The sequence below is a fragment of the Ursus americanus genome, chromosome 33 (assembly GCF_024610735.1).
Source record: "Ursus americanus isolate L20-20 chromosome 33, mUrsAme1.1.p, whole genome shotgun sequence".
In the NCBI taxonomy this organism is placed as follows: domain Eukaryota; kingdom Metazoa; phylum Chordata; class Mammalia; order Carnivora; family Ursidae; genus Ursus; species Ursus americanus.
The window spans coordinates 4,110,729-4,132,986 of NC_142159.1; the positions used below are offsets into that span (position 1 = coordinate 4,110,729).

The 22,258-nt window shown below is 55.4% G+C and overlaps 1 protein-coding gene across 1 annotated transcript; it reads right to left on the minus strand.

Annotated features, from left to right (window-relative positions):
* Positions 1-846: 846 nt before the first annotated feature.
* TFAP2E (transcription factor AP-2 epsilon) lies at positions 847-17,584 on the minus strand. The gene is made up of 7 exons (XM_045782512.2): positions 17,543-17,584; positions 16,755-17,237; positions 16,145-16,196; positions 5,111-5,333; positions 3,675-3,793; positions 2,996-3,137; positions 847-1,290 (listed from the first exon to the last, which is right to left on the minus strand). Exons 1-7 carry the CDS (start codon positions 17,567-17,569, stop codon positions 1,008-1,010), a joined length of 1,329 nt encoding a protein of 442 aa, XP_045638468.2. The 5' UTR covers positions 17,570-17,584; the 3' UTR covers positions 847-1,007.
* Positions 17,585-22,258: the final 4,674 nt, after the last annotated feature.

Genomic DNA, 22,258 nt, shown 5'->3' on the forward strand with positions numbered 1-22,258 from the left:
GCTCACAGCCCCCTCCTATGATTCCCCCTTAGAGGCCCCTTGCCAACGTGAGAGGCAAATCTAGGCCTGGGCTGAAGAAGGACAGGGAGGTTTCACACCCAGTAAAAAGGTTTTATTGAGAATGAGAAAGCAATCGGAGAGTCGAAGAGGTACATCGACTGTAGGGTCAAGAGAAACAACAGCAAGTACAAAATCTCTGTGACAGCCTCAGGATCCCTGATACAATCTTTCTTCACCCCCCGCCCCAGCCCACCCCCAGCCCTTTGCGAGCAAACACACCCTCTCCATCCTGGTCCAGCCGGACATCTTGTGTGTAAGCAGAGGACAGTGAAACAAGAGTCCTCAACTCGGGATAAATAAGTTGCACTCGACATTTTTAAACTTTCAAATTTAATTACAACATACATAAATAAATAGGACAGACAGCAATAGGACTGTGACGTGCAGCCTGGATTCAAGTTCTGCAGTGTGTGCTCTATCTTTGCTCCTTGAGGGCTCCTCCTGCCCACTTCTTCCCAAGAGTGGGATGATTCCAAAGAACCCACTGGGGCCTCCTGCCAGCACCCCTTTTCTGGGGGTAGGAGATTCTGGGATGAGGGACAACAGCTCCTCGACACCTCTGGTTTGTTAACAATTCCCCCCCTGCCATGAGTAAAAACAGCAAGGCCTTGGCCTCTGGGAGAATCCACCGCTGCCCAGGCACCGTGATGCGCGGGGCTCAGCCCCCTACACCAGGCTTCTCCATGCCCATTTCCTGCCCAAGCACTTCTCAGCAGTCAAGGGTCAGAAAATTGCACACATGCGGCAGCCCTCTGGGCCCTTCTCGACAAATGGCCACAGAGAAGCCACCTCCCCTTCTGCAACCTCTCACTCAGCGGTCTCTGGATGAATGTTCTCTTTCTGGCCTGACTCAAGCTCCACCTTTTAATCCTTTCGGGCCCTCTCCCAGGAACTAAGGCCTCATTTCAGGCCTCGGGAACCCCTTTGGGATGAGGCCGGGGAGACAGCTATTTCCGGTGCTTGGCATCCTTCTCCGAAGCCTTGGTGTCACCGTGCCCAGTGCCCGCACCACTTAGAAACATCTTGTCCAGGCCCTTGAGTGACTCCAGCAGGTAGTTCTGGAAGGCAGTAAGGGCAGCACAGATGGCGGGCCCACCAAAGCCATGGGTGATGAGGCTAAAGTGTGTCAGGCAGCTCTGTACTCCGGGCTCCAGGATGAGTGCCGGGCGGCTGTTGCCCAACGGCGAGCGGTCCTGCGCCATCAAGTCTGCAAACTCCTTGCAGATCTGCCTGGTGGGGGAAGGAGGGCTGGAGGTTAGAGGACAAAAGTCTGAGCCTAGAGAAGGACCTACTGTGTGCACGGCAATTTTTATGTATTATATTTATGATCGCTGACCCTGTCAGTAGTCTGCAAATGATGATCGTACCCATGCTGCAGAAAAGGAAACTGGTTCGGAGGCATCGACTGACTTGCCCAATATCACACAGCTAGTAAACGGCATATGCCACTACCCTACAGTCTCTTCCTGTGGATGTCCTGCCCACGTTCCAAGTCCAGCTCTACTCCCTTACCCAGGAAACTTCCCTTGATCCCCTCGCCCACTCCCATCCCAAACACTCAATGCTTCACAGAGCCTTGTCCTTGAAATAATTAGGGAACAAGGAACAGCTGAACTAACAGCTGGCAGTGAATGTGAAGTGAGGCCTAGGTGCTGTGCCGAGCCCTGGATGCAGCACCACAATCCTCACGACAAATCTGGACAGTTCTCGTCATCCTCAGCTTATAAGAAAGTTGCTTTCAGATAGGCTGGCTGACCTGACCGAGGGGCGGAGCTGGGATCGGAACCTTCCTCGAGCTTGTGGTCATTCTTCCTTTCTTTGCATCCTGCACGTGGCTGAGGCAGGACGAGGTACTCCTGTCTCGCCTTTGGATCTCCATGGAAGCCAGTCGGCATGGCACACATGACTGAGCCCCAGAAAGTTTGGGTGACTTAGCTGACTCATGGGTGAGGGGGGCCCTGCCCCGGCTATGCTTCTCCAACAACGATATGAACAGCCCCAAGGGTCCCACAAGACATGGCAGTCGCTTGAGTCTGTAATTCCACTTCTGCCTAGGGAATCTGAGAAAGCCCCGGAGGAGGAGGGTGGAGGTGGGATCTGGCTGCATTAGGACTCCATGAGATGGGGGACTGGATGGCGTTCTAAGCAGCAGGTGTGAGGGCAGGGACAGCGAGAATGTCAGCTGCAGTGGTGGGGTTTGTGCCAGCCAGATTGTGGGGCCCTCAAAGGCGTCTAGACTTATTCTCCTTCCCTCTCTCTGTCTCTCTCTGTCTTTTCTTGCAATGGGACCTTTCTAAAAAGTAACTCTGAATGGAATACCAGTTCATTAAAGAGGCCCTAACGCATCCCCACAGAACCTAGTTTGAAAATCAATGCAGTAGCTGGGGAGCCGTTGAAGGTTCTTGGGCAGGGGATCAGTGCATGTGTAGAAAGGCTGAGGGAACAGCAGAGCACTGGGATGACGTCCTGGAGTGAGATTAGGAGACCAGAGCTGAGGTGGCAGCATGTGAGTGGTGGGGGGAGCCACCCACAGGACTTGCAGAGGGGTCAGGGGTGAAGTAAGGACAAGGGTGGGTCAGCTTGTGGCTGGGTGGGCATTGGTGCCCTGATGGAAGTCACTGGAACAAAAGGGCTGATGGGCAAGGCTCAGGCAGGGGGAGCAAGACCACCATGGTGGGACTGGGGCCGGTGAAGCTATGGGGCAGTGACAGCAGTTTTGCTGGTGCACAGAACCCAGGTATGTTTTGTGTCCATGTGCACCCCGTGGTGTGCACCACACGGTGACTCACTGTGCCCGTGCGTGGTGCCACTCGTACATCAGGTGTGCATGTGGGTGGCGTCCACTCTGCCCCTGCGTGGTATTTGCGTCTGCACTGCACCTCCATGCGCCTGTGCACAGAGCCCCAAGGCACCCACGCGTGGCACCCTCACTCACTTGGCGGCCAGCAGCATGCTCTTGCGGCTGTGCAGTTCCCCGGGGTCGGCGTGCTGGCGGCACAGGTACTCGGCAGCTGCCTTGGCTGGGAACTCAGTCTCACAGACGTAGCCAAAGTCTCGGGCCAGGTGCACGGCCTCTCCTGGGGGGCGGAGGAGAGGCAGAGCCATGAGCTGCCACCCAGCCAGGTGTACCTTTGAGCCTGGAGCACGGCCTTGAACCTCCCACCCCCTGGCTAGGAGCCATTCTGCCCCATTCTGCTGCTATAGAAACCTTCCTCTGGCTTCCCTCCCCGCGCAGCCCCAGCCCCAAGCCCATTGCCCTCCCTTGGGGCCACAGGGGATGGGCTCTAAGCCCAGGGATGGCAGCTGAGCCCACCATGTACCCCAGAGCCTGGGCTCGAGATGACTGAGCCGGAGTCCCCAGCCTCCAGGAAAGGGACTCTCACCCCCTCATCCCTTCACCGCATCCAAACACTGGCCACTCCTCCCGGCCCTCCACAAACCCACACACACGGACATGTGGGCATGCCCAGACACGTGAAGAGGATACACACGTATCACGTACGCCCCCTCCTTATACCCGACACACCGCCTGCGTTAGGGACAGTCACACAGTGCCCTGGGTGAGACAGGTCCTCTCATGCTCACGCTCACACCCACCCTCAGGCCTCACTCACCCTCTACCAGCGAAGTCAGAAGTGTCACATTGGCGGCCTTGCGACGGCCAGCTGGCAAGTTGAGCCCAATCTTCTCTAGCCGTTCCCGCAGGCAGCGGCCCCCGTTCTTGGACTTGGCCCTTGACATGCAGAGAGAGAGACAGACATACACTATGAGGACAAGAAAGAAGTGTATGGCTGGGTGACCCCCACGGGACCTTGCTGCCTCCACCCCACTCCTGCCAAAGCTGGGGTCTGGCCCTGGGGGTGCTCTGGGGCCTCTTTCGGCCTGGTCCCAACCCCCTTCTAACCTCATTGACTTGGCAGCCAAGGTGGGGCTGGGGGGCCTAGCACCCAGCTCCCAGAGCCACTCATTTCTCTCTAAGCCTCTCAACAGCAGCAGGGACAGCCTGGGTGGGGAAGGATGGGCCAGAATCTTGGGGTGCTTTTTCCTCACCTCAGCACACCAGCCGAGCCATACACGGCTACCCAGGGACACACAGCCTGATATGCGGAGATGCACAGTCACGCAGGGACACACAGATAAACATGCATACGGGTGAACACACACTGGGGGCGATAAGGACACACCCCCCGCAAGAGTCAGACGTACACAGACACACGCAGACTTGGGCTGCCAGGGCCACACAGGGACGCAGACACACAGGTCACACCGAGCCAGGATCCCGGGGACAGATGGACAGACACTCAAGGACTCGTACACTCCCTCTGGGGTGCTCAGAGAAACCAGGAGTAGACACACCCCCACCCCTGCACAAATGCTGCCTCCGCACACAGCTGCAGACACGTAAACACATGTCTGTCTCTAGAAGTACACGCAACCACACAGAGGAGGGCACGCTCTAGCCAAAGCAACATAGGAAACTCACACTCACGGAAACGTCCTTCTGGCTGTCCCCTATACCACACACACACACACACACACGTGCACGCATGCACTCACACGCACACATTCACACCGTCCTCAGACACGTCAGAACTCCTGGCCCGGCAGTACAAATACCCTACCCGGGCACAAGGACGTGCACAGAGAGAGACAGACACCCGACTATGAAGACAAACTGCAAACCATACACACCAGAGGGGCCTGGGCTCCACACGGAGTGAGTGGGCCTCGGGTCCTGGGGTCCCTCTCTTGGGGCAAAGGATGAAGATGGTATTTTCTCTTCGCCAGCCCCAGCCTGGCCCATTCTGCCCAACACGGGTCAGTCCTCCATCCCTCCTCTGTGACCAGGCTTCTCCGTCCACCCCCACCCCCAAGCCCACAGACCTGTGGGAGCTGCTGGAGATGTTGGGCTGCCCCCAGAACATGCACATCTCCCTAAGGAGATAGAGACGGAGATGAAGCTGTGGCCTGGGGGGCCCCTCTCTGCTCCCCTGAGAAGGTCTGAAACGATCACAGATTTTGGCAGGGAACTGTGGGCTGGCCGTCCTACCTGCGAAGGACACCGCCCAGGAGGGAGGCATTGAGGCACTCGGGAGGTGAGAGTCGCCGCTGGACCTCCCCCACCGTCACCTTGTACTTGGACGTCGAGCTGAGCAGTGAGAGCCGGCCTGGCACGGAGCAGAAGACCTCACTGGGGTTCGTGATGCCACCAACCAGGCTGTCTTTGGCCAACGAGAGGGCCGAGAGGCTGCTGGCTTTGGAGGGGATGGGGACTGCAGAATGGAAGCAAGAGCAAGGGAGAGAGAGACAACACTGAGCCAGGGACCGCAGGACGCGGGCGCTAGGCAGCTGTGGAGTGGGAGCATTGAGGAAGCGCTGACTGTGTCCTGGGCACCGTGCCACATGCTGGGCACACAGCCACATTGAAACATCCCAGCGCCTCTCAGAGGGCAGTTCTACTGTCCCTGCTTTACAAAAGAAGAGACGGAGGCACACTGAGGTTAACGTGACTCACCCAAGTCCACTCCGCTAACGGGTGGTGGAAATTGAACCGGAGTTGCCTGGCTCCTGCACCTGTGTTCCCTTTACTGAGCCAGGCTGGTGCCCTGTTAACTGACACAGCCTCTGCAGCGTCCTGGAGTCTGGGCAAGTGCAATCAAAGAGAGAGCTGCAAACACGGAGGCGGGAACCCTGAGTCACCGCAGCAGGGCCCAGCTAGGTCTGCACAAACGCAAGGAGTGCCTGCTTATGGCCCCTACATGCCACCCTTCCAGATCAGTGAGGGCCTGGGGACTTTGGAAGCCCACATCCTGGGGGCAGAGGTTATGGCCCCATGAGGCCTCTGGCCCTGGCCCCCTTCCTGCCGAGTTACTATGGGATGCTCAAGGAGACAGGAGTAAAGAGATACACACCCACACCCCACAGAATTCTGCCCCCAAAGCTCTCTGTCCACTAATCTGTGCAGGGCAGGGAAGGGACTCTGAGAAGTGAATTTTCTAAAACCCACTTGGAGGGGTGCCTCGGTAGCTGAGTCGGTTAAGTGTCCGACTCTTGATCTCAGCTCCAGTCTTGATCTCAGGGTTGTGAGTTCAAGCCCCGTGCTGGACTCCATGCCGGGCATGGAGACTACTTGAAAAAAAAACCAAACAGGGGCACCTGGGTGGCGCAGTCGTTAAGCGTCTGCCTTCGGCTCAGGGCGTGATCCCAGCGTTCTGGGATTGAGCCCCACATCAGGCTCCTCCGCTGGGAGCCTGCTTCTTCCTCTCCCACTCCCCCTGCTTGTGTTCCCTCTCTTGCTGGCTGTCTCTCTCTGTCAAATAAATAAATAAAATATTAAACAAACAAACAAACCGAAACAACCCCACTTGGATACTCTTGGCTCTAAAGGAAAGTTCTTTCTGTAGTCTAACCTCCATCTTCCTTCTGAGCCTCAAAGGGAAGGGAGGATCATCAAGGTACTTGCCTCCACCTGGGCTTCTCTTCCTCCAAGGAAGTGAGAGCCTTGGGAGAGCAGGAGAGAAGGCAGTCCTTGTGTGTGTGCAGAGGGACTAAGTGGGAAGCCTGAGGCCAACAGTGAATTGAACACTCACTATGCTATGTACTTACACGGATCATGTCACTGAATCCTCTGAACACCCCACGAGGGGGCTGTGTTTACTATTCCCATTTTATAGATGGGGAGACTGATGCCCAGAGATGTGAAGTAGTGTGCCTGAGATCACACAGCTGCTAGCCTGAGAACCAGTAACAAGCCCCGGACTGTGATCTCAAAGGCAGGAACCCTCCACCATTCAGCAATTCTTTGCTGAGCCCTGTGTGTCGGGGAATGCAGAGCCAAGCAAGGCTGCCCGGTTCCCACCGGCAGAGCCCCTCCAGCTTTTCCATTGCTGCATGTGCATGTCCACCAGGACACCCACCCAGAACCCTCAGTGATGCCCTCCACGCTGCTCTCTCCCACCGCATCCCTTCCGTCACTGCGTCCCCTGCGGCTCTCCTTTCTCCACGGCCCCGGATGCAGCCACTTCTCTGCATGTGCACAGATGCTCGCTCACTTCCTGCCTGAAATTTGGAGGCACAGCTCTGCTCTGGTCTCCTGCCCCCACCCCAAAGGATCTTTCTGAAACACATCACTCTCCAGACCAAAACCCATCAGTGCCCATCACTTCCTCTCGAATCAGATCCCAGCTTCAGAGCTGGACAGGATGAGGTCGCCTATCCTTCCGTGAGTGCCAACTGTATACCAAGTGCTTTACACAAACATCTCTGGGAGGTAAACGCTATTTTCCATCCCCATTTCAAATCGGAGAAGCCAGAAGTTCAGAGAGGTTCAGATGGATGGCACAGCAAGTAGGGAGCAGAAATGGGTCTTGAACTCCGATCACGGACTCCAAAGTTCACATCCTTAACCATCCTTGCGCCTTCCATGTAATGCCCTCCTTCGCCCACTTTGCGTTCTGGCCGCTGCCTGTCCCTCTTGCCTGGTCCCCCATTTGTCCTTTAGGCTCTCAACCCATACTGACCAACAGAAATATACTATAGTATACATATGTATATATGTATATAATTTATATATACATAGAATTCAAATTTAAATTTTCTAGTAGCCCTATTTTTAAAAAGTAAAAAGAAACATGAGGTTAATTTTAAAATATTTTATTTACCCCAGTGTGTCAAAAACACTATCACGGAAACATGTCACCAGTATTTTAAAGATTACTAATGAGCTATTTTACATTCTTCCCTTGTACTTAGCCTTAAAAATTCAATGCATATTTTACATCTCCAGCCCATCTCCATTCGGACTAGCCACGTTTCAGGTGCCCAACAGCCACACGTGCCTGGTGGCTCCCACAGTGGACGGCACAGCTGTTGACTTCAAAGAGGGGGAGCACGACAGGTAACAAGGAAGCGAGGTGTGGGGGACAGGCGCCGCCCTATGGAAAGCCACTACACACCAACACTGCAGAACGCCCACTGTTTGCTGATGAAGCCAGGATTCTGGATGTCTTTGCGAAACCGCTGGATTTTTAAACCCTGGCAACCAATTCAAAAATTTAAAAACCCAGCACAGGCCACACGGAACACGGTGAACGAAGTGCCACCTGGGATGGGGGACCACCAGCGCGTGAGCTCTTCGAGCCCCACAGACTGGCTCACTGTCCATCTCCGTCTCCATCTCCCGAGCAGGGCCCCTCCTCCCCAAGCCTCAGTGCGGGCACCATCCCCGGTTCAAAGCTTCCGGGCCCCAGGACCCCAGCCCCCTCTCACCCTCCAGCCCTGACCTCATCCCACTGAACCTCTGCGTCCGCTCCCACAGCTGTCTTCCCCACCAACCAGGAGTGTGCCTTGAGGGGGGCTCTCAGCCCAAGCGCACTTCAGTGCGTGTGGGATAAGCGAGTGGAGCAAGAGCCTTTGAGACCGGAAATGGGGGACCTGAGACCAGACTGGGGGAGAGGGTGGGCGTTGGGAGAACCTCATCCCTGTCTTAGCGACTGGGAGTAAAACAGCCCTTCCTCCCTGGGTCCCTGTTCAGGCACCGGGGAGGGGCCAAGAGGCCACAGATGGGGCGCGTGGAAGAAGAGGAAAAGGGCAGAATGCGGAGAGAATGGGCAGCACACGTTCCACCCCAGGCAAGTCTCTGTCCCCAGAGCAGGGTCAACGAGGGTGAGGCAAGGGAGGCACTCACCTTGGGAGCAAAATTTAAGGAGGCACCAAAAACTCAGCAAGCAAGATAAACAAGTGTTTTAATGCAATATATATTGGGGGGAGGGGCAGAGAGCGAGGAAGAGAGAGAACCTTAAGCAGACTCCACGCTCAGCACAGACTGCAGCGTGGGGCTCGATCTCACAAGCCCGAGATCACCACCTGAGCCGAAACCAAGAGTCGGACGCTTAGCCAACTGCACCACCCAGGCGTCCCTTTAATGCAATATTTCTAAAAATAAAAGCTAATGTAAAAAAGGCCTGGTGCCAACATATCAACATTTTAATTAGAAGCAGTCTCTGATCCTGCTCTCGGCTCCACCCTCCCCGCTACCTTTCCTTAGTCCCAGCCCCCTCTCAGAGCGAGGAGCAGAGCTGTGCTAACTCAACAGACACACCGACACCAGACAGGCAATAGGAGCCGTCCCCACCTTCTGCTCCAGTGTCTCCCAGGCCTGTGCACGGTTCCCTCTTCACCTACGTCTCTCTGCCTGGAGGGCACTTCCTCTGGGGTGATGGAACCATTCTATATTGTAGTGGTTACATGACTGTGTGTTTATATTTGTCAAAATTTAAAGAAATGCAGGTGTAAAGTTACTTATAACTCAAGCTTGACTTAAAAAAAACCCTACAAATTGATAAATTAAAGATAAAAAGAAGTCTTAAAAAAAAAAGTGGGGGCGCCTGGGTGGTTTAGTCAATTAAGCGTCTGCCTTCAGCTTAGGTCATGATCCCAGGGTCCTGGGATCGAGTCCCACATCGGGCTCCTTGCTCAGCGGGGAGTCTGCTTCTCCCTCCTCCTCTGCCTGCTGCTCCCCCTGCTTGTGCGCTCTCTCTCTCTGTGTCAAATAAATAAATAAAATCTTTTAAAAATAATAAAAAATAAATGAAAAGAAGGGCAGAATGACTGTCTTGCCTCCCATGACCCCCAGCCAGAGGCAGCAGTCAGAGGGAATAGAAAATTCTCTCCTCCAGCAGCCTCCTCCATCCCAACTTCTGTTCAAACCAGGGGGTCCCTGAGGCCAGGCCCCGTATGAGGGGAGGGAGACCAAGGCTGCAGGAGGCTGTTGCTCACGTGCAAACAGAGATCTATGGGAGCATTCGTGTGCCCCAACAATGACTCCATACACCGTGACGCCTGTCGCGGACAGAGCAATGGGGGCAAGACTGTGCGTGTGCGCACTCACTGAACGAGGACTGGTCCCCAGCTATACACACAGACAGAGTTTCTGCCCTCCTGAGTGTTCAGGAATGTGGCAGCACGTGTATGGATATCTGCAAGGGCTCTCGCTCCTGTCACTAGAGTTAAACATGGAGTGTTTGCCACACGTATGTCAATGTAGGTGCCGCGAAGTGTAGGTGGACATACGTTTGGGGATGGAATGACAGACTCTGCTCCCTCCCCCACTTGTTCCTCCCCTTTTCCTCGGAGCCTCTTCCCTCAGAAATGACAAGAGGAATGGAACCCAAGGTTCGGAAGTGGATGGCGTGAGAAAGGGACAGTCATGGAGGTAGGAATTAAGCTAACACGGACAGCAAAGCAGAGACACTGGTGTTTGTGTCCCACACCACAGTGACTCCTGAGGCTGAAGTGGTCTCTTCATGGTGTCCTCCCTGCCTCCCTGGCCTCCTCCCCCATCCACCGCCCATTACACAAGCAGAAGCCAAGACACTACAGACACAAGAACTCCTAGTTGTCCAACCTGTCAGACAAGACCCACACGCTTGTCTACACACTCCATCCACAGGTGGTAGGTACTGTCTGACCACTGAATCCAGGGAGAGTGCAGAAGTTTCTCCCAGAAAGCTGACTAAAATTTCAATTCCATCTAGAAGAAAACATAGGAGAAAAACCTCTGCGCTCTTGGGCTGGGGAATGAGTTCCTGGATTCAACCCTAAAAACATGATCCATAAAAAGAAAATAATGGTAAAGTGGACTTCAGGAAAATTAAAAAGTTCTGCACCTCGAAAGGCACTATTTAAAAAATTGAAAGAAAACCATAAACTTGAAGAAAACATTTGCAAATCACATATATGATCAAGGATATATATATATATATCCGGAATAGGTAAATAACTCTCATAACTCTGTAGTAAGATAAACAACCCAATTGGAAAATGGTCAAAATATGTGAATAGCCGTCTCACTAAAAATGACATACGGATGGCTAATAAGCACGTGAAAGAAGTGCTCCACATCATTAGTCATTAAGGAGATGCAAAGTAAAACTATACCCAGGTACTATCAGCACGGCTATCATAAAAGAGACAATATTGGGGCGCCTGAGTGGCACAGTCAGTGAAGCATCCGACTCTTGGTTTTGGCTCGGGTCATGATCTCATGGGTCATGGGACGGGGCCCCAAGTCAGGCTCCACACTCAGCAGGGAGTCTGCTTGCGAGTCTCTCTCCCTCTCCCTCTGCCCCTCCCACCCGTGCTCTCTCGCTCACTCTCTCTAAAATAAATAAATAAATCTTTTTTAAAAAAAGATAGACAATATCAAGTGTAGGTAAAAACCCTCTTGCGTGTTGCTAGTAGAAAGTACACTAGAACAGCCCCGTGAGAAAACGGCATGCCAGTCTCTTAGGAAATTAAACACGCACTTACCACAACATCCAGCAATTTCATCCCTAGGCATTCACCTAAGAGCTGTGAAAACATATGTCCACACAAAGACATGTGTGTGGATGATCCGAGCAGCCTTATTCATAGCAGCCAAAAAGTGGAAACATCCCAGGTGTCCATCAACTGGTGAATGGATACATAAAATGCGTTTCATGCGCGCAACGGAGTACTGAGCAACAGGAAGAAAGAGGACTACTCACACCTGCTATGACACAGATGAACCTTGAAAACATTATGCTAAGTCAAAGAAGCTAGAAGCACTGTTGGCATATTTATTTATTCCATGGACGTAACATGTCCAGAATATGCAAATGTATAGATAGAAAGCAGATCAGTGGTTGCTTAAGGCTTGGGGTGGGACTGAGGATTAACTACAAATGGGAATGAAGGAGTTGTAGGGGGTGATGGAAACGTCTTAAGACTGATGGTGGTGATGGCTACACAGCTCTATAAATTAACTAAAAATCACTGAATTATCATCTTAACTGGGTGAATTTTAGGTCTGTACATTTTACTTCAATAAATCTGTTGAGAAATGCAAGTTCCAGGGCTATACTTCCAGGGACTCTCATTCAGTAGATGTGGAGTGGTGCCCAGGAAGTCTGCGTTTTTTAAATACGCACCCCTAAGGCATTCTGATGCACGTGGTTTCTTAGCCCACACTTAGGGTACACTGGCCCAGAGGGGGGAGGGGTGCAGCTGGCTAAGTTTCCTTCCCACTAACTAACCTTCACTCTCCTGCCCTGTGTGGCCCTCAGCTACTGTCCAAACCCTATCTGCTTGGGCGTGGGTTTTTCAGTCTTTTTCTGGGTCGGACAGCGGCCTGGGAGGCAAGTAAGGCAGGAATGTAGAAATGCCAGGTCAGATCCTCTCTTTACATAAAACTTTGATTTTTGTTTATTGTGGTATTTGGACAGTATTTCTTATTTTAAAATACTACATTAAGATATATTATTTACCTGGGGCACCTGGGTGGCTCAGTTGGTTAAGTGTCCAATTCTTGATTTCAGCTCAGGTCATGATCTCAGGGTCCTGGGATGAGCCCTGCACTGGGCTCTGTGCTCAGCGGGGAGTCCGCTTGAGGATTCTCTCTCCCTTTCCCTCTGCCCTTTCCCCCTGCTCATGCTCCCGCCTGCTCTCTCTCTCTCTCTCTCTTTCTCTTTAAAGTAAATAAATAAATCTTAAAAAAAAAGATATATTATTTATCTAATCCTTGCCTCAGAGGTGAGTACTTCACTCACTCACCGGAGGCCTGGCCCTGCTGAGATTCACTTGGAAGCCCAGACCCTCCCCATCTCCCTTTCTTTCCCCAGAGCCAAGGACAGCAGAGGAGAGGGTGGCTATTTACCTCAGCCCCTGCCCTGGACACCCTGAGACTGGACCACAGGGCCCAACAAAAAGGGATGTCCCTACCCCGACTAGGCAGCCACCCCCTCTCCTGGAGGGGAGGAGTACTTTATTTCAGTTCTCATCCCGGACCGCTCCCCTCCAGCTGTGGCTGTATGACCTGAAACCCCCGCAGATTTTAACCTCTCTAACCTGTCGGCTTTTCTATAGTGCAGGGCGTTTGCAATGCTGTGCCTAGTGCGGTGAAAATAGCTTGGCCCTTCCACACCCTCTGTCCCAATGCACTCAGACCTCAAAATCCGTCACTCATTTATTCAACAAACACCCATGAAGCACCTGCGGAGAGCAGCCTAACCTCTCCTGTAGGAAGCCCCCCAACCGCAGGCACTCAGCGCTTGGCCTCTGAGCTCTCACAGGACCAGTACCAATCTCCCTCATCACACTTCTTGGCTAGAAAATATTCCCATCCAGGTATGTGTCCCCCACCAGTCCCGCTTACTTTCTGTGCCCCTTTGGCAGGTTACAAAACTGGAGGTAACAAATGTGGGCAGAAATGGAGGGTTTCTCCTTGGGTCAGCGGCCTGGGCTCCATCTGCCACCCCCGCCCCACACCGTGGCTGCAAGGAGCAGCCGACAGTGCAGTGTATGGCGGGGCGGAGGCTTCGTTTCCCCTCCAGGACATGTGCCTGGAGTATCGAAAGTTTTACAACCAAGGTCCCTGGAGAAATCCCAGGCTTCCCTCCCTGGCGACACCCTGCGATAGGAAGACTGCTTCTGGGGTAGGGCCGGGGCTGCCCGGATTCACCCCGGGCCTCAACTGCCCGGCCTCAACCTCAGCGGTCCCTCCAGCCAGGGCCTGGAGGAGCTGCACGAATCAGATGTTTCAGCTAGCCAAAAATGACTTCCTATCATTCCAGGGCCCAAGCGGGCGGCAGGGTCCAGGATATTACAGGGGCTCTCGATGTCATCGGAAGGGCCCGAGGCCGAAGAAGGACGCTAATCCACCGCGCCCTGGAGTCGCGCAGTGACGGCGGAAGTTCCAGGCGAAAACTGCCCGCTGCGCGCCACGCTCCAGCCCGGCCACCTGCTTAGCCACAGCGGCTCCGCGCCGTCCCCCGCCCGCGCGGCCCCTTAGCTGAGGACCTTCGGGGACCTCGCGTTTGCAAAGCGCGAAAGCGCCGGCACGGACCCTCTCTCCTCTCCCGAGGCGCGACGCGCGGATGGAAGGCCGAGCTCGCGGCTAGGGAACCAAGCACTTCCCTCCGCAGGGAGCCTCCGGCTTTCACCCCTCTCCCTTCGCCTCAGCGCTCCGGGCTGTGACTCGTCGTCCGGGGTGGGGCGCCCAGGTCGCCGCGCTCCATCTCGCTGCGCTCGGCCACCGACAGGCTGGCACTGCGGTGCGGCGGATGTGCGCGCCCGCGGCCGGGCCCACATCTGCCCCGCCGCACCCAGCGGGCCGTACTCAGGACCATCCCGGCTGCCCTCACGGTGGTCCTGGGCCCGCTGTTGAGGATTCCGGCGCACACCTAGGACCCGGAATTTAGGACAACTGATGTCCTTTGAGAGAAACCAACTCAGGGCAATTCCAGTGCCTCCTCGCAGCCAGTTTCCTGTCCTGCCTCTGGGCTGGGGATTGGAATTTAAGGTACAGAGAGCCCCAGCTGATCCTTTCACCCTTCCCCAGGGCAGACGTTCCCAAGCTCCTACCCCAGATGTGGGAGGCTGGCCTCCCCCAGGGAGTCAGCATAGCAGCTCCCCGCAACCCACCCCAGCCCCTCGGGCCTGGGCAGAAGTCGGGAACCAGGGGACCTGGACCGTACTCGGGAACCAGGGGACCTGGACCATGATGGTCTCTCCGGGTGGACGCAGCCCAGGGGCAGGCTCTTGCCAACTGCACACCAAGCTCTTCCTTTCGATGGGTTCCAAAACATCCACTAAGGCAGCCGCACCGCCACCTCCAAGACTACTCCAAGAAGCCGGTTCTGGCTTCCTCTCCACATCCCCATCTCCAGATGACACAGCCCAACACCTGGAGGCTCTCCTCCCCTAAGTTCTGGGAAGCCTGTCCCTTCATCTTACCCCCCCTCCCACACACACACTCTACAGTGTCCAACTAACTCTCAGTCGCTGGTAACCCAGCCCCAGCTCCTGGAACTCCAGCCCCTCACCCCCCACCCCTACCCCAGCCTCAGCCCTAGTCTCCTCTGAGCACATGGAAAGTGCAAAGAGTGCCTGGGCTTGAATTCATTCTTTCGAAAAAAACGACTGGAGCTAACTCCTGTGGGAGCTGTGCCTGCCTCAGGCACAGCAGGCTTGTGCGTGCCACCGAATTCCTCCTGGGGCACCCGCCCCAAATCTAAGGAGCCCGCCCAAAGCCTGGACCCCTCTGACCCTCTGTGTCTCGTTCTCTCTCTTTGTCACCTTTTCCTGGCATGTCCAGAACTCAGTCCTCCAGCTGGAAAATCCACTGGAGGCCAGGTCTCAAACTCTGGCTTTTACTAGTGCAGAGACACGAACACCCCCTAACAAACACACAGGGAGTGATCCTCGCATGCTCAGAGATCCTCAGTATCAAAGAACAAATTCCAGGACACAGCAAAGACCCTGACACACACACATACAGACTCCCAAACACTCAGAAATACACACCAACATAGTGGACACGCATCACACACTCAGCAACAGACACACACTTACACGCCAAGAAATACCAGAAAGACACCTAGGAAAGGAACATACCAGACATGCACAGGACCCTGAACTCACATAGGACATCCAGGATCAGGCAGGTCCTGGCCCTCCTGTACTCAGACTAACACACGATGTCCACACACCAACTCCCATAACCCTAAATGCGGAAAGAGGCTCCTGCAAGGACAGAAAATTCCTCGGGGAAACTCAAGCTTCCCCCATCCCCTAATCGACCCCAAAGCCCTGCTGGGAAGGAAAGCTTTCCTGGTTAGGAAATGGTAAGGCATTGTAATGTGGAAGTCATTTAAGGAAACCCATGGGAACTGCACCTCCATTCCCACCTCTTAGGAAACAGGAAAGTAGTTTAACTCGTTCTGCAAATTAATTCCAGATCTACAGGAGCGCCCTCCCCTCAGTAGGGAGAAGCCCAGACCCTCTGTGTGGCTTGGCTGGCCCAAGCCGCAGAGTGAGTCTGATGGACTTAGCCCACCCCAGGCCACAGGCTCTGGAGCCAACACGCCAACCACCCATCTGTCCAAGCTCTGGCCAGGACCCCTGCCTCTGCTGCCCCTCTAATGGGCTGCAAAGAGTGCCGGCTGGCCACTGAACCCAGCGACACACAGGAGGCAAGCTCCACAGGGAAGAAAATGGGTCTGTGCTTGGGGAGCCTGCACCATCTCCCCCAGTTCTGCCCCGGCAGATGCACGCTGTTCCTTACCTTTCTTGATCACGGACTGGTCCAGAAGACTCATTGCCGTCTCATCCACGGCCTGAAAATAGGAGAGGCAGTGGTAAGGGCGCTTGTGGACCTAGTCCCCTGTCACATCTTAAGCCCCTGCTGTCCCTGGTCCTGGTCCTGTCTGTTCCGCCCAACGCTCACCACCTACACTTGGGGCGGCCACAGGCGGGACCAGGACTGCCTCGCGGCTGGAGCCCTGGATACCTCACCCTGCCGTGCGAAATAGGAATGTTGAACCTTAGACAACTCCTCCGCCTCTCTTCGCTTCAGGCACAGGCTGCCCCAGCGGACTGGGACTGGACCATAGATGCCCCACGGGGCCCAGCGGAGAGCTAAGGAAGTGTTTGAGCCTCTGCCCATTTACTCCAGCAGGGGTTGCCCCATCCAGGCACCGCGCCCTGACTCAGTGCCCGGACGCCTGAATGGACAGGCGGCATCTAACCCCGATTTGGGACTCATCCGCGGAGTCGTAAGTGAGAAGTGGCACGCTGAGCGAAGAGTCGGACGCCCGCCTCCATCACCGTGCCTCCAGCCAGAGTCCTAAATCACCGCGGCCGGTCCTGGCCCATCCCGGACGTTCGGGCCTCACCTGCAGGTCCTCTAGGCCGGGCGGCGCCGCCAGCCCAGGGAGGCCGAGGGGCGCGTCGGCCAGGCCGTGCGCGCCGTCGGCCAGCCCGTGCAGGAGCCGCGGCACCGCGGCGGCGTAGTCGCGGCGCGGGTCGAGGCCCAGGGCGCGGGCAGGCGGCGCCAGCAGACCCGGCGGCTCGTCGTGGGCGCGGGCGGCGGCGCGGGGCGCGGCCCAGGCGGCCTGCGGAGGCTGCGGCTGTGCCAAGGGCGCCAGGCTGCCGTAGGGGTCCCCGGCCAGGTGGGGAAAGGCTGCAGCGGCGTCGGGCGCCTGGCCGTAGGGCAGTGGCGGCTGCGGGTAGGGCGGCGGGAAGTAGGGCGGCTGGAAGTCGGCGGCGGCGGCGGCGGCCGGCGTGTGGCAGAGCGGCGGCGCCGGCCCGTAGGCCGCCTGGGGCAGAGACGACAGGCGGGCCCCGCCAGCCGCGGCGCCCAGCCCGTCGGGGCGCTCCTGGGGAAGGAGAGGGGCGCGTTAGGCGACCCGCTGGCAGCCGAAAGGACCCCGGCCCGAGAGGACCCTCCTCAGCTCGCGGGGATCCGGCGGCCGTCCTGCCCGCGCGTCGCGGGGCCTGAGGTCTATCTCGGAGTGGCCCGCGGGCGCGGGAGCCTCGGGCTGGGACAGCGGTCTTCTGCGCGCAGCCGCACGGTTCGCCGCTGACGGAGTCCCCGCGGCCCCCTCCCCCCGAGATTTCGTTGGAGGTGGAGGTTCGGCAGGTCCAGCCCTCGGCCCCCCATTCCGGCCCGGAGACTACTCACCATGGCGGAGTAAGTGTGCACCAGCATGGGGCGGGTGGCGCGGGGCGCGAGGCGTGGCGGCGGCGGAGCCCTCGCCCGACGGCGAGCACCGCGGAAAGAGGTGTGGGGAGCCTGCACAGCCCGCGGGGGTCCCTTTGGGGCGGCGGGCTGCTACCCGGCCGGGAGCCCGGCGGGCGTCGGGTCCTCAGCTGTGGGCGCCCCCGGGCGGGTCCATGGGGGCGGGACGTGGGCCGGACGGGCGCAGATCGCACTTGGAAAAGTCGGTCAACGGGTGCCCAGCGCCCGCCCTTCTTTGAGCGCAGCCCGCTCCATGCACTCCAGTTATAGTGGCGGGGGCGCGCTGGGCCTCCGGGGCGCGCATTAAAGAGACACGCTGGGCCGCTTTCTCCCTTCTCCCCGGCGACAGTTCAAGGGGAGGCGTGGCATTGGCGCGACCCCGTGGGGTGGGTAGCGGGGCGTGAATCCAACCCCCGCTGGTCTGAGCCGCCTTCTGGGCTCAAAGCTCCAGCTGCGGTGAAACAGAGAAGGATTGGAGGCTAGGATGGAGGGGTCCTGGGTTTGAATCTCAGCTCTATCGCCTTTATTTGTCTTTGAGCAAGGCACTACTCTTCCTCATCCTCAGCTTCCTAGTCTGTAGAGTGGGTATCAGTCCTTTCACTAACCACATCACCGGACTGTGGATGGGGCCATTATCGACGTGGAAGAAGTTTGAGAGCTGCAGACTCAAGCCCACTGGCTCATGTGCACACCCGTGTCAGCGTGTTATGTGTGTACCTGTGTGGGTGTAGAGGACCATCACAGTCTTTCTGAATGTTTCCGGATCAAGGACCCTCTAAAGGTGCCCTCTTCACTCAAACTTCTCCGGGCTGATAACTCCCAATGCCAAGCCAGGGTCTGAGGAAGCTGAACACACAAACAGAGAGAGTCGTCCAGCTGGGGGTTGGACAAGAGTTCCACTGGAGAAGGGCTCCAGATGTTTCTGAAGCCAGGAGAGCCTGGGCTGATTGAGTGTAGGCCTGTCACACCAAGAGGCTGTTGAGTGAGTATGTGTGTAACTGCCCCCACGTGGATGGTGTGCAGTCGTCACACCGATAGGCATAGGCTGTGTGTTTGTGTGTTACCATGGCAGGCTCTGGCTGGCTCTCAAGGACATTCCTGTCCCTGCAGTCACTGCACCTTTCTCCCAGAACCCAACCCTCTCCTCCCCTGCCCCCTCCCCAGAAGCAGGAGCAAGGATGAAAGAAAAGAAAATGAGAGGAATACTAAGAGGAATAGGAATTTAAAAAGCAGAAGGAAGATGTTAAAAAAAAAAAAAAGGCAAGAAGATGCTCAGACCAAGGCATAGAAGAAATAATCACAGCAAGCACTTACTACAGAGTGTGCTGTACTCTGTGCTAAGTACCTGGTGAGTACTGAGTTGTTTCCCCATCATGTTCCCTGGTGAGGAAGACAAGGCACAGAGAGGTGAACCGATTTGCCCAAAGTTGTCGAGCAGCCCGCTGAGTGGCAGAGCCAGGGTGGTCTGCCTCCAGCCTCTCCCTGTGCTAGGAATTACTATCCTGTACTGCTGACCTCTCAAGCACCGAAGAATGTAGCTCTGACTCCAGCCCACCTGTGCTCTCGGGTGAGCCCCTCTTCATCTCTGACCTCAGTTCCGGCAACTTCAACAACAGTGACAACAAAGTAGGGGAGCTCGGAGAGGACTGGATGGTTTCTGAGGCCCCTTTTCAGTGAAGGAGATGATGAGAAAGGAAAGGTGAAAATGCGGAGGTAGATTACAGAAGAGAGGGGGGTTAACCGTGGAGTTTATGTGTGAGGAGACTTCAGCGGGGTATCCCGGAGGCATGTGGCAGGTGCAGAGCTCAGGTCTGGGTCATCTCAGCCTGGGGGAGGGAGGAGGCTGGAAGCAGCAACATCACAGAGAACTTTCTGGGGGCTGGAACCGCCAGCTAGGGTAGGATGGTGGATGAAGCAGAGTTGGGCAGAGTGGCCACCTCTGTGCCCAGGACACACCAGAGGTCCGGAGTATGTTTGTGTGTGTCTGTATATGTGGGTGTGTGAGTGATGAGACCCCTTCTCCTCCCCCCTCAAATTCAGCTACAGGACATCAGAAGTGAGGCTCCAGGACAGGTGTATGTGGGTTAGCACATGGCACACAGGTTGGTGGACCCTTTGGGGGAATCCAGAAGTGGCAAAGCCAGCGATGCCCGGGCCCAGCCCTGGGGATCCCTCGCTCTCTCCAGCAGGCTGGGGAAGGCCAGAATGACAGGACAAGTTGCCTGTCCAGTAGCTTCTTGTGGATTTTCTCACCCTACTTTGCTGCAGCTTGAGACACCCCCTTCTTGCCTCATTCTCCTCCTTGCTATCCTGACCACTCCTCAGCCTACTTTGATAGTTCATTGTTCACCCACATCCTTCATATCAGTTATTTGTTCTCGGGGTTGAAGCTCCGGCCTTTTCTTCCTGTCTCCACTCTTCATGAATGAGTGAGTTCATTCCTTCTCAAGACTTTAGTGACTGCTAGTCAGCTGCTGTCTCTCACCCTTGTTATATCCAGCCTGTATCTCTCACTAGATACTCAGACCATAGATGCAATTGCCAGGCAGTTTTTTCTTCCAGGCATTCATCTGAAACATCCAAGGCCACAAGTGAACTCGATATCCCCTCCACCTCCCCACCCACCCCAACCTGCTTCTTCTCCTGGGTTCTACAGCTCCGTACGTGGCTCCAGCATCCTTCAAATGAAAAACAGAGTCATCCCAGACTCTGACCTTCCCCTCACCTTCATAAGCTAGTCCTCACGGAGTGTTGTCATTTCTAACCCTTACATATCTCTCTCCACCCCTGTCAGCCCTTTAGGCTCCCGTGCTCTTTCTCGCAGACCAGTAGTTCTCAACGTGTCCTTTCTGGGCCAGCGTCAGCTGCAGCCTCTGCAAACTTGTTATAAGCGCCACTCCTTGGCCCTTACCCCGGACCTACTGAATCAATGACTGTGAGTGTGGGACTGGAAATCCGTTTCAGTACTCATAAGGTGACTCAGAAGCTCAGTAAGTTTTGAGAACTACTGTCTAGACCATGACAACAGCTCCCTAACTGGTCTCCTGCCTTCATTCATTCCCCGTCTGACACACTTCCAATTCTACTTAGCAGTAAGGGTGAGTGGACCTGTACCCTTCCTGCTGACAACTCCCCTGAGGCTCCTCATGGCCCAGCTTCAGGGAAAAACAAGTTTAAGCACCCTAACTAGCATTCCAGCTGCAACTGATTTTTCTTTTCTGCCTCATGAACTATTTCACAAGAAGATAAAAGGAGAGAGAGAGCATGACTTTGGTGCATGGCAGGTGCTCAGTGAATGCTTATTAAATAAATGATGAATGGATGAGTTTGCGAATTCCTCAGCTGATTGAGGGGTCTTTTCAGGAAGGCTTCATGTGAACATGACCCTGGGTAGCTAGACAGAGAAACCAGGTACAATCTGAGGAGATCATCGATAAATGAATTTGCTTATGGCTACCGGGGAGACGGATGTTCAGACGGATGTTTAGAAGCTTGGGGGGCTTCTAAAAACTAGAGGGTCTTATGGCTGCGGACTCTGTTGCTCTTCTCTTTCAGGGCCAAGGGACTCCTCACTTTCTGAGGCGTGGAGGTGGGCGTTGCTCTTTGCCCTCTCTCTGGGACAGGTGTGCACACGTGGAGGCCTGGGATGTGCACAGGGGTACACATGCAGACTCTCCGGGGCACGTGGGGCATACGACGTACCTGGAGACACTCTTGGGAAACATACGTACACATGGGCACACAGGACCCCTATTGACATAGGTGCCCACGTTCAGACATCCTAGACTCCCATTTGGCATACTTGGCATATCGCTTTTCTCCCACGCTCAAATCTTTCCCTCTCTTTTCAAAAAGCGAGCTTGCATTTGGATTTGATGTTAAAAAAAAAAAAAACCTCAGGCCTGCCTCCTTTATTGACACAGTCTCCCTCCTCCCAGCCTTTGGCAACTTCCCACTCTGGGCCTGGCTGGGTGTTTACAGAGTGGGGGAGTATCTGGCACAAGGAGATGCTGAGGCGCCACCTGGTGGTTACACCTCACAACTGCGGCTCAGGTCCCCTATCCCCCCCTCACAGCTGAATCACCAAGAGCAAGCTTGGTCTTGTTAATCAGCCTAGCCCCTTCCCCGTTCAGGAGCCCAGAACTCTCGGACCATCCCTCGCTGAAGTACAGAGCTCAGTCGGCCTTGTGTTATCAGTCTTTCTGCAGGGTTTGGCTCCCCCTCCTCAGGAGGGTGAGCACTTCGAGAGCAGGGACCATAGGTGGTTGCCGCTTGCTCTGGGCCTTTCCCTTCTCTTATTACTTCCCCAGATGATCTCAGTCCCTCCCATGACTTTAAGACTCTACACTGACAACTCCCAAATCTGTCACTCGCCCAGACCCCTCTGAGCTCCAGACTGCAGAAAGCAGCTGACCCCTGGATATTCCACAAGCGGCACAAACTCACCATTTACCAAAAGGAGCTTGTATTTTGCATTAACCTGTTTCCCAGTGTTCCCGGTGACAGTGAATGGCCCCATTATCCACTTAGTGGCCCAGATCAGGTATCCAGGAGGGCTCTTTATCCCTCCTCACTTTCAGTTAATCACCAAGCCCTATTAACTAACTCCTCCCTATATTTTCTCCATCTTCACTGCCACGGGCTTAGTTCAGACTTGGT